The sequence below is a fragment of the Dermacentor andersoni genome, chromosome 2 (assembly GCF_023375885.2).
Source record: "Dermacentor andersoni chromosome 2, qqDerAnde1_hic_scaffold, whole genome shotgun sequence".
Classification (NCBI taxonomy): Eukaryota; Metazoa; Arthropoda; class Arachnida; order Ixodida; family Ixodidae; genus Dermacentor; species Dermacentor andersoni.
This window is the reverse complement of record NC_092815.1, coordinates 178,640,857-178,652,865: the sequence shown is the minus strand read 5'-3', so window position 1 is coordinate 178,652,865 and position 12,009 is coordinate 178,640,857. Positions and strand designations below refer to the sequence as shown.

The 12,009-nt window shown below is 43.8% G+C and overlaps 1 protein-coding gene across 2 annotated transcripts in view; it reads right to left on the bottom strand.

The window, feature by feature from the left end:
* The window catches only part of Pak (serine/threonine-protein kinase PAK 3-like protein), a 41,443-nt gene that overhangs the window by 18,282 nt on the left and 11,152 nt on the right, over nucleotides 1–12,009 (bottom strand). The window contains exons 3-8 of one of the 2 annotated variants that reach the window (XM_050187172.3): nucleotides 10,948–11,066; nucleotides 9,080–9,346; nucleotides 7,560–7,589; nucleotides 5,374–5,447; nucleotides 4,351–4,440; nucleotides 388–480 (exon numbers count right to left, since the gene is read on the bottom strand). In XM_050187172.3, the coding sequence (XP_050043129.1) occupies nucleotides 388–480; nucleotides 4,351–4,440; nucleotides 5,374–5,447; nucleotides 7,560–7,589; nucleotides 9,080–9,346; nucleotides 10,948–11,066 (673 nt within the window). The remainder of the gene's footprint in view (nucleotides 1–387; nucleotides 481–4,350; nucleotides 4,441–5,373; nucleotides 5,448–7,559; nucleotides 7,590–9,079; nucleotides 9,347–10,947; nucleotides 11,067–12,009) is intronic. The other variant, XM_050187173.3, reaches the window with a different exon arrangement.

Sequence of the window (12,009 nt, the reverse complement as noted above, 5' to 3'; positions counted from 1 at the left end):
TACCAAATGAATCAGCTATGTGTTTTGGCGTTTTTTCTGCATCATCTTTAATTCTACTCACTAGATAATTCAATCAGTTTTGCCAGTCCCGTCAGGGTCGAAATAACACAAATGAACTATACTACATGCTTGAGTATTCGACCCAAGGTTCAAGAATACACAATTTTCAGATTGCCATGCATCCTGTTTAGCGTGTTTTTCTGTGGTTTGGATAACCAGCCAGTTCAGATGTAGTGTTGCTGTTATGTTCCTTTCCATGATAATGGACTTCGCGGTTATTTTTTTTTCACCTTAGTCACATGTTGCATGAATGAGCTGAACCAGCAAACGCTCTACGAAGACTGAAGGGTCACAAAGTCATGTGCACAGAAGCTTGAAATGGCTTACAATGGACTTGGTCTTGTCTGGCCGTGTGGCAATAGGGGGCGGCGGGCCTGGCTCATCTTCTTCTTCCTCAGGAGATGAGGGTTCCTGCTGGGACTGCGAGGAGCCAAAGTCGTACTCGAAGCTGTTATCAAAGCTGAAAGCTCTAAACACAATATAATATTTGGTGTTCTACTGCAGATAAATGAAAAACGAACAAGTAAGAGCTAACTAAATTTCATTCTTTTGCTTCCTCTTTTGTCACTTTGTGTGACGTTGGTATGGTTTCAGATTTTACACTTAGTAGTTTGAAAGGTCCTCATCATCTTGGCAAAGGGATACCAGGCTGTGAAAAATAGCACCGGTGAGTTGTTACTCTGAAGTGTTCCAACTAAATCTATACTTTCCTGTTCACATTTCATTTGCCCACAATAGAACAGGCAATGCACTCATGCAGTGTCAAAACATGTGGCAGGTGTATCCATGTCTCTAAAGTTTCTAGTAAGTTGGTGCAAGCTATACAAGCTATGCAAGCAAGAGTCCTGAGAGCTGGAAACCAGAACACCCTTCATACAGCACCGAGGCCTTAAATTTTTGCATGAAGCAAGGACATAAAAAAAAGAATTGCAGTTTTGACCGTAATGCAAAACAATTACATGGTAGCTGGAGAAATATAAAGTGCAGTAAGTGTTGCACTGCTTCACATGGTGTCAGTACAAGTAAATGTTCACAGCTGCCTGTGAGCAATCTGCTTTCGAGAAGAAAAAGAAGACAAATTAGTCTTTATGGAAGTGACGCTCCCCAAGGGAGAAAAGTGGAGAAGCAGGCAGGCAGGCAATGACCTTTACTTAGGTCCTGAGGAGCGACTCCGAAACGCCCTTACGAGGGAGGAGCCCCTGCGGGCCGCTCCCACGTCAGGACAAGCAGACCGTTTTTTTTTCTTCCTCCTCTTACTGTCCTGCCTTTTCCTTCTCACCGCTGGCTTCGTCTGAATTATTTTAGTACTGATTCATTATGACAAATAAACATCACAGAGCAATGAAGTTTTCAATTTTCCAAGCACCTTGATTGTTCGAAAGATTTTAAAGCACTTGTGCCATGCAGAGCACAGTACATGATTTTAACTTTCAACAGCATTTACTCTATAGCAGTCCTGAAAACTAGTTATAATTACAACTTGGAATAATCCACCCATTTCTTGGCCAGTCCTCCATAATGGGTATGAGCCACATGTTAGCTGTACTACAGCTACATGATCTGTGAGCACAAGGGTGCCACAAGGTGCAGGGATTCAGTGATAACAAACACACAATCAGACCCAAAGAGAGGACCCCAGTGGCCACTGTACTCCTGCCACCAGAGGTTCTTGGCAATTAATGTGCCTGGAAAATCGCGGCCATGCTCATGTCCACAGCCTACCAGCTCACTTCCAAAGCATTCGGGCCACTGACATTTTTGGACCATGCTCGTGTCCAAGGCCTGCTGTCCTGCTACATGTTGTGTAGCATCCCCTAAGGCATTAGTACTATGTAAATACATTTTCTTCTTAAAATAGCCCTGCTAAATCTGGCTTTGGACAAGGTTAAAGTAACATCCTACATGGCTAAATCACTGTGTAGCACAGTATTGCGACAAAATTGATGTGGGCATTATGAGACCTCCCCAGAAGAACTGACCATATGACTTCTCGCTGTTGTGTTGGCCCATGCCCTGCTATTCTCCAGGCCACTAGGCCTTTTCACTGGCCAGCTTGGCACTGCTACTACACTGCCGAAGGTTGTGTTATACTGACCCCACACAGAAACAGCAAGGGGCCATTTATTGATGGCCAATGACTTCCCATGGAACTGCGTGGATGACAGCGTAGAATCCTTGCTGTTGTTGTCCCGCAACTGAAGCCGTGTTTACATGAATGCGACAGTGTCGCATCGCATTCACGTAAACAGCGGTAATGCGCTAGGACGGCGCATCGTATTAATGCACCAGGCGAGGGTAGATTTACGGGCGCGAGTCGACTCTCGCGGAGCATGTAAACGCAGGATCGTCGCATTAGGAATTATGGGAAGGAATTAGCTGCGGGACTGCCGCGCTGGTGAAGCTGCGAGACAGCAACGCCTGAAGCAGAAGCAAAATGGTGTCCCCCACGGCAACTTCGCTCGCCACAGCGTGCTCTACGCGAAACTATTTCTCGGCACTTAGCCACCAACGTGCGCTCAGCCCACTACCGGAAACCAGTTACACCGGAAGTCGGCTGCACTTCCCTTATACTACACCGTGTGGCGCTACATTCTCACGAGAGTTAATGCGCTACATGTAAGCGGCGTCGCATCGCCTTTCCCAAACGTGCTTGGAAATGCAATGCACCATTGTCGCATTCATGTAAACGGGGCTTGAGACAAGGTCCATAAGTGAGCCTTCAATGCAACCAGGAATAAGACATATTGCATTTGCTGAGCACATCTTGCCAACGTGCTATAGAACAGTTACTGCAAGGCTGGCAGGCATACGAACAGTATTAATATGTATCGCATCCATATGTTGTCGTTTTGTCACTCAGTACACGTCCCAGTCCTGGTGTAATCCAGTTGTTTTTCTTTGTGTCTCCTGGGTCTCCTCCCTTTGTCTGAGTCCAGGCACTACATAAGGACAAGCACCAATAGCACAACTGCACTCTCTAGGCACAGTATTATTTTCTGCTGTAGCATCAATACCACATGAAACAGTGCAAAACTTACTGCACATTATACTGCATCAGCTAAGGCATCAATGCTGTGCATTACAGATAGAACTGCAATTTTTATATTTATTTACTGTATTTAGGTACTCGCATAATAATCGCACTCGCGTAATGATATCACCCCTAAATTTTATCGTCAAAATTCGATTTTTTTAATTTCCCGCGTAATGATTGCACCCCGAACTTGCCACAGCGATATGTCATGTGCCAAGTCTAGCTAATAATGATCACGCTTACCATCTGTCGACTGCTATGCGAACGACTCTTCAAGACAAACCAAGCGGTCTGCACGCACCAAACATTCTTAAGCAGATGCCCCATTTCATTCCTTTCATCACTTTCATCACTTCTATGACAAAAAAAAAGCTACAACCAAACTTGCCTTTATTATGTGTAATAATGGTTTATAATGGTTGTGGTCAACAAAAATAACAAAAAAGGCGCCTTTCGATTCTTCTCATCTGCACTCGTGGGCATGCAACAAATCGCAAGTGGCAACGATAGCAGCCACGTTTACACTGATATGTTAGAAGTGTACCGTATTCATATACCGTCGTTTGTAACACAGCTAAGATATTCGCCCACCCTCAGCAGAAACGTGCCATATTAGGATAGTGGTGAAGACAAATGCCGCAGTTTCCGCAGCATGCCCGCCATGTGTTCCTATGTCACTGGCAGCTAAGCGTGCCCATCTGCTTCTGTCCCCTCAAAGTGGATGCGGCTATGTTATTGCCGCAAACTTGCCGATATTATTCATTACTGATACGGAAGAAACTGTTTGAATGCACGTAATGTACTCACGAGAAGAAAAAAAATCTCGTTCGGCGCGTTCGACTTGCTCTGCCAGCCGCCATTTTTTTTGGTGTCCCGTACCACATACAGCGACAGCCTCCTATTTGTTGACCTGTTGTCATCCCGTAGCAAATGCCAGATGAAATTTTTTTTCTTCTTGCGGGAAATTTAACCCGTGTAATGATCGCACCCCTGAATTTGAGTCAATTTTTTTTAACAAAAAAGTACGATCATTATGCAAGTAAATAGGGTATTTATAACATACTCGCAGACCCCTTTGGAATTTCTGTGATGAAAATTCGCGGACATTAAAACAAGTAAGTGAGTGACCCCATAACAGCTATCGCTGTAACATGCTTCCAAGGACTTCTTAATGAGCACTTTGGACCTCGCATGCTTGTTTCAAGTTCTCGTGGTACATGACAAAACAAAGGTGCAAGATGAGCAAGAATACTGACCTTATAGACAATTTTCTCAGAGACATTCCTCCTGGGCTCATGGGGTGACAAAAACTTGGGCGCATTCTCTGGCTCAGATATGCTGTCCTCCTGAATACCAAAAGGCAGGAGAGAAAAATTCTGAAATTTTGTGCTGCGTGCAACCTCTCTGGACATTCAACTTTTGCGAAACTGTCCCCCTTTTCCTCTAGCACAAAACGTAGCTGTATGCTCATGTTACAAAGATTAAAGCAAGTCAAGCATTAGACAACTGGCGCAAGCAATTGTAGTATTTCAATGTTGCTGCCCAAGAGTGCATAGTCTTACTATGCATCAGTGAAGTATCCTAGCTTCATCAGTCTAGATTTAAAACCAACTTCTGCATAAAAAAAAAGAAATTTCTTCTAACAAAACTTTATGACATTGTGCTTGCCCAATTACAGAAATCCTCCAGGGTGGCCAAGGTTCCCAATTAACGTCTAGCCAGATAGCTCTCGTTTTAGAAATGCTATTCTTTTATAAGAAGCCTCAGCGTATCTTTTGAGATTCGCTGTACTGAGATAGTCAAAGTGCTGACAGACACATGAACATCAACAGCATGACCCTGCAACACACGTAAGACCGCTGTCAGATTTACCCCAAGCATGTATGCCACAATTTGTGCAGCTTCGCATAACAGAGGCAGCGTTTACAAAGCAAACATAAGTGGTTCTGTGATAAAGACAGACCAAGACAGGACTATCAAGGCACAGTCATAGGAACACTCTGCCTTCACTGGCAGGAAAGAAGACGCAAGTAAGCCACGCTTGAGTCCTGCTCGACTGTAGCTGTTATGTCAGCATTGCAGTGGCAATCTTACTTTAAGTAAAACAGGCCAAATGTTTGCACCTCTCAGGCCACATCTCAGCTTCAATTACCATTACATTATTCAACACTACCTTTACTATTCAGCATACGTTGCAACTGGGCCCCTCATCATCTACACACAGCAAATGTTTACTGTGGAACAAAAAAAAGGCACCTGCAATCCTGCTGACAACTCACCGAGGTGGATGATCCGATCACCGTCGTTGCAACAGCATACTTGTCTCCCAAGTAGCTTGGCCGGGGAGAGGGATCTGCGTGTCGAAGGCATAGAGTCCTCAGATGAAACGCGTCACCTACTCCATAGGCAGGCTGGAACCACCACCATCATCAACACATGCTGTCCAACTCCCTCAAGATGCAAACATACTTGGCCGTCCAACTTCTTAAGCCCAAAAGTCATTGGCAGGCCACATTTCAGCAGAATAAGAATGTCTGACCAAACCCATATGACCATAAAAAATAAGGATGTTATACTGAAAGCCTGTTTGCTACACCCTACAGTCTAATTTTGCACATAAGGTAAAGTGCAATCACTCATGTTAGCAGGTTGGCACGCTACAGTCAAGTCCACTCATAGACGCCACACAAACTGCAATGTATAAAAACAGCTCCTCATCAATAACCCATTTTGAAAGAAGGCTGCGAAGGGCATCCCATGAAGACTCGGTCATCATGCCAGTTAGGTTACATTAGGTAACTGTGGTGCAGCACTGTCAAAACTAGCCAACACTCTTGAATGCAAAGAGTTTCTAGTACTATCTGTACCAGGAAATTGGCAAGAAAGAATGCTAGGCAAATAGGGGAGTGCTGGCCACTACCTGTGGAACTGTTTCGAATTTCAGCATGGCCTATCAGATGTGCTGGACAATGCAGCGCCTAGTGGTTCCACAATGACAACATTACATTTTTTTTTTTTCACCTTTCTACGTTTCTCCATTCCTTACAAATTTCTTCAGAGTCTACTGGCACCATCAAGCAGCCTTGGGTCACTCCTTTCTTTTTTATTATAGTTGCTTTTGAAGCAAGTGTCGATCCTCTGTGATCACTGGTCTGTCTACTTTCTTCGTAAACACTACTTTAATGAGGCCAGCACCCTGACAACAGTTTGCGCCCTTTGGGGCTTCTCTTGTCCCACAACAGTAATCTTAATCTGTCTTGCATACCTTTCCTTTCTATAACGCTGTGTGCCTGGCAATTTCAGGTCACCAACGGCATGCGTATTATCAACGTGACACTGCGCTCTCACAGGAAAGCATCAAGAGCAGAGTTTTCAAGAGGATGAACGCAAGCAAGGCACATAAGGGACAAGATAAGCCCCAAAGAGTGCACACATTTTTACGGGTGAGGCGCTGAGCATGGCCACGAAAATGTAATGATGTCTAAATGCTAATCTCTGTGTCATCACATCGTCTTCAGTTCACACTGCCGCATGCTTACAACGTTAGAAGTAATTCACGCAATTAACCCGACAAATCTCATAAGCCATCAGACATCACACCGTTATACTTGAAAGGGAAGATTTCTCTTTTGTTTGGTGGACAAGTCCAGTTACAACGAACTTATTAAAGTGAACAACTTTCTTTGGCTGTTTCATTTCTCGTGGGTGATGGCTGGAGGTTGGACTTTCACCACAATGCAAAGGGCTTGTGTTTTGCTGCAACCAGGCGGCAGGCCGCATTTCCGCCGAATGTTGAGCTATTACGGACACACGTGCTGCCCACCGATGTTACTGCCACAGATATGCTGGTTAAATGCACTGTTCTCTACAATATTACGCAATGAAACAACAACCGCTACCCAAATATCCTCACTACAACAAATATACGCTGTCAAGTGCACAGTTTCTTTAATAAAGTGAATAGCCTTCTAGAAATGTTTCATTATTTCGCTTATATTGACAATCATCATCAATGGTTTCTGCACTAATTTTATACTGAAACCACAAAGATGCGCCAAGTGGGCTTGACTGTAGCTGCAAATGATTCTCACATTACAATTCCTTCTTTATAAGACATTATAATTGGTGTTTTCAAGAAGGTATTTGTTTAACCACACACATAACTCTGCAAAACACTTAGTTGATATTACTGAGCACACCAATGAAGGAAAATAAATGGCATCCCATGTTAAAAAAAAAAAAGCCAGCCAGACAAACCTACATTCGTGCAGTAAGTGAAGGTAACTATGCTGTCAATAAATAAGAATAATGCAAGAACAGGGCAACTACAGAAAAAGGCAAAAAAGAATGCAGGAGAGAAGACACAAGACGAAGAACAACCAAAATAAATACAAGAATCTACATGCTCTTGCATGCATGAGGGCCGAGATAGAGGGGGATGAGACAATGCCAGAGTGTTACGTACGTGAGATCTGCCACAGCTCTACAAGCTCGGCTGGAGTGTTCCAGTGTAAAGCAGGTAGAAAGTAAGAAATGTGAGAACAGAAAAGGTGATGGGAGGTAGGGATAGGTTAGAAAAAGAAAGAGAAAGACAGTGAGAAGACAGGGTAATACTGCAAACACAGCAGTTAACAACAAAATTATCACAAGGCCAATGACCTAGCAACGCCCTTGCAGACAGGATGTTTTTCCTTCTTATCACAGGGACAACAATGCAGGGGCAAAATCAGATGCAAGCTTGTCCAAAACATGCCCCAATTTTTAATTGCTAGCTTATACCTTCCATTTTGCACGAGTCAGTCTGACTGACAGGAACACGCAAATGCAAAAAGTCAATAAAGATTTATGTTGAACATGAATGCTGTGCACACTACAGTACTTGCTTTCTGGACCAGACAAGTGTAACATAAGGCCTACTTGTAAGCCGTCTTCATTTCTTGTCAAAATATCTTTGACACTGACCATTTTTATGCACACAAGCCTGGGGACATTTCACATCTCAATTGATCAATATGCTTGTGCCTAAGAGGACACTACTGCCTACATTAAATTCCCACGCATGTTCCACAGACTGCGCTACCCTTGACACAAATTCAACAGTGAAATGACTGGCTTGGTCCAGTGTGTCCCACATTTGCAAAGCCAATAAATTGCCCAGACCCACACAGTGTACTTATAGGAGAGAAAAGCTGTTGGACCGATGGGAATTTTGACAGCCTCTTCATACATTTACTGAAGACTTAAAAAATGGTGTACGTATTTACTTTCATATCTTGCGCAATGTCACATGCATTTTATATCAAACAAGGTTTGCAACGTCCAAAACATTTTACACATAACAAGGACTTCTGTAAGCCAAGCGTCCAACCCATTTTGACCTACCTGAACAGTTACCACTGCCTTCCATGTACACTAAAAAATTAGGAACATGAGTAGGCATATAGCAGAGAAGCATAATGCTCATTTCATGGATCATGTAATCTTTGGAGCAAACTAGTTGTAGAAATCTTACAGCTAAGAAGGCAAACTACATATGCATGACCAACGCTCCTGAAAATAGTAATTAGATATAAATAGTAATAATATAATGCGCCCCATAAGTGCTAGTCTTCATACATATCGATGAGCACAACGCACATAATTAAGTGCCAGCTTGATCTTTTTGGCTACTTGGTTCATATTCATTGAATTGATTAATACAGCGTGATTTGAAGACTGAGATCAAGGCAAGAACATGTCGACACTTGTCTATGTGTCTCTACCTCTTAATTTTCATTTCACACTCTTCTATCTTTTCAATAGCTTGCTTACAAGTTAGTTAATAGCAACTGACTGTGCAGCTATTGAGAGCCGATTAGAAAGCAGTAACCAACAACCCACAAGGCAGTGAATAAGCTCCAGAGGCACAGTTGAAGGTGCATAGTCACACATTACACCGTTCCTGGGGGACAAGGGAATGCGACAAAGAGACAGCAACCAACTCACCGAGCGTCCGGTTCATGGTCATGTACTTGGAGGCCCCCTTGTCCTTGGTGGAGGCATCGTACCAGTTGAGCACATCCAGCACGGCCTGCGGGTTCTTCTTCTGCTCCAGCTTGGTGATGTTGGAGTTCTGCAGCAGCCGTGCCCATGAGTCCGGCATGCCTGTGAATTCGCCCGTCACGGCGTCAAAGCCCACGTGCACTGTGTGCTCAAAGTTGGTCGGCGGCGAGATGATGGGCTTCTCAAGCTCCTTGCGCTCTTTCTTGGCACCTGAAATTGCATGCGAGATGCAGATAATGTCTCAGCAGAGTGTCCCATTTCGACTACTATGGTTGGTCGCTGTGCTAAGGCACCTCACCCTGCACAATATCCCTTCATTTTCCCCGCTCTATTTGTTGGTTTTGCACTGTTTCAGTTCCCACTGTACAGTAGCAGCAAGTTCTAGTTACTCATCAATCTGTCTAGCCAAATACTAATGAGTGCATTGGATTAATTCGAGCACAGGTAAACTACCACTTCAGGTACAAATAACAGGGCAACAGTGTGCTCATGCAATTGCCAGACAACATCTCACAAGCTACAGTAGCCACTGCTGGGGACCTCACAATGTGTTACTAACAAATGCGACCCCAAATGTGTTCACCATCAAGCGTCAACAGTTGTCGAACAAGGAAGGTCCTGGGCTGGAGCTAATGTTACGACAGAGGGACTTGTCTTTTGACGAAACAGACAAGTTTTAAGAAGCAGAGAAAGCGAGAGCTATGGTTGCACGATGCTAAGCCAAAAAAATTTTAATATATAAACGAGTGTGTGAAGCCCTTGATTTTGTGAAGTCCTGAAGTCATTGAGTGAATGCAGGAGCTCTTGCTGCGACATTTGGTGAGGCTCCTATAGCATACTTCAGGTATCGTGAGACTGGAAGAGAGTGAGGACGGTGCCACACCCCTGAACCTTGTGAACTCTGAGTCCCCACAAGGAAAGTGCAAATGGCCTGGCAACAGCTCCATTCAACAGGTGGCCAGATTCAAATTGATTAGTGAAGGCTAGACCAAACGGAAACCAGCACTCCTTACATGGCCCAGATGCAATGCGCTGAACAAGCCAAATTCAACGTCTTAATTAAAGGGACTGTCTACAAGTCAGAATATGTCTGACTGCAGTGGGAATGAGAAGATGGTGTGTCATACTGATGAAAACAAGCAAGCTTGTATCCCATAATAAAAAAAAGAGACTATTTTTAATTTGGCTCTGGAAGTGGTGCGAGGATGACATGTGGCCTTGACTTATGGCGAAACAGTGCAACCAATCTGTGTACCGTTGCATAACCAGAAAGCCACGCAAGGAGAGTTTTGCTTGTATACAATATTGTATTGCCTGAAATTGTATTTTACACGCTTCTGCCAACTTTTCTTTACATGAAAAAGTAATTTCTTTCTTGTTTCTTCCAGCTAGCACATGTTGAAAAATGGTGCTGCCTTCTGCAAAGAGACGGAGTCGTGGGGAATGGAGTGGTGCACTGATATGTGGCCTCTGAGATTGCTACCGTGTCTAGTATAGAAATCAGTGTGGTCGGCATCTGTACACAGTTTTCACAGGAGACTATGCAGACCGAGAAATTCTGTTTTAAAAGTTTCTACACACTTTCCAGAGAAACCATTGCATGTTTATACACTTCGAATGGTAGGCTTTCTATAGTGCTAAAAAATAGAAGGTACTTGAAGAATGGTAGGCAGTCCCTATAGATTAACGACAACATCAGGACAATTATGAGATTGCATGAACCTCACTGACAATGAATGTCTGCTGGTTTTGCCTGAACATGTGTATCACAGATAGAGTCAGCCCGAGGAGAGGCAAGACAAATGAGGCACCTTTGGAAGGCTTGAGTTTGCCCTTCTTCTCAAGCTCGGGCTCTTTGGGTAGCGGCCGCATGTCCACAGGTACCGAGGAGGAGTCCCGCACAGGCGTGACGCTTGCGCCTCGCACCGTGCTGCAATGGAAAATGCATACACATGTAAGCCATTCATGACCTATGACTATAAAGACAAAAGTTTCACTGATGTCGTGTGCGCACAGCGACTGTTAGGCAAGAGAGTGAGGGAGCGGGTCAGTGCTTGAAAGGCAGACTTGCCCTCACTTGTAATATCCCGAGTTACCACCCAACCCCAATTTGCTAGAAAATGTGCTAGTGACAATGCTTCAGTGTAAGTAAACGCAGAAAGTTTTTACAAGCAAAGCATGAAGAATTGCCACAAGTGACCACATACCTGCATGCTTCAGGAACTATTTCCAGTGGCGTGTGTTTCTCACAGGTCACTTACATATGCGTGCTGTCACGAGCAACATGTGCAATGTTGTTAAACTTTGTTCATATATATTTCCGCAGAAGTGCTGCTGATATTATTATTATTGTTTCGCGAATTATAACCCCCCCACCCACTGGGCCTTCTTAGCGCTGTGGATAAAGCATAACTAAATAAAGTAGTACCTTGGTAAATGGAAATCACTTAAATTGAACAACAGCGTTACGGCTGGTTGGTTCTGCATAAAGGCAATGCAAAAGATATTTAACGGCACCACATTTTTCACAACGCTGGATAAACGTAACTAAATGTATTACCAAAAATGAAACTGAACAGCCAAACAGGCATCGCTGTTTATGGCTTTTATTTCCATGTTTTCTCAACAGTTCTATAGATGAAAAATTTTCATATCGCTAAGGCGGCCTTTGTTGGTGCCTTGCTCAGTGTAGCTGTACCTTGGTCATGGCTTCCTGTGGTTTCCTTGTGTTGGCAATATCAGTGAGCTGTGAGTTTGCTTAGCGTTTCCGATGGTGACACAGAAACGCCAACACAATATGCTCGTGGTCAGGGTGAAGATCGAACTTATCGATGGCTTCAAGAGTGGTTGCTTCACTTAAACAGCTACTTTAT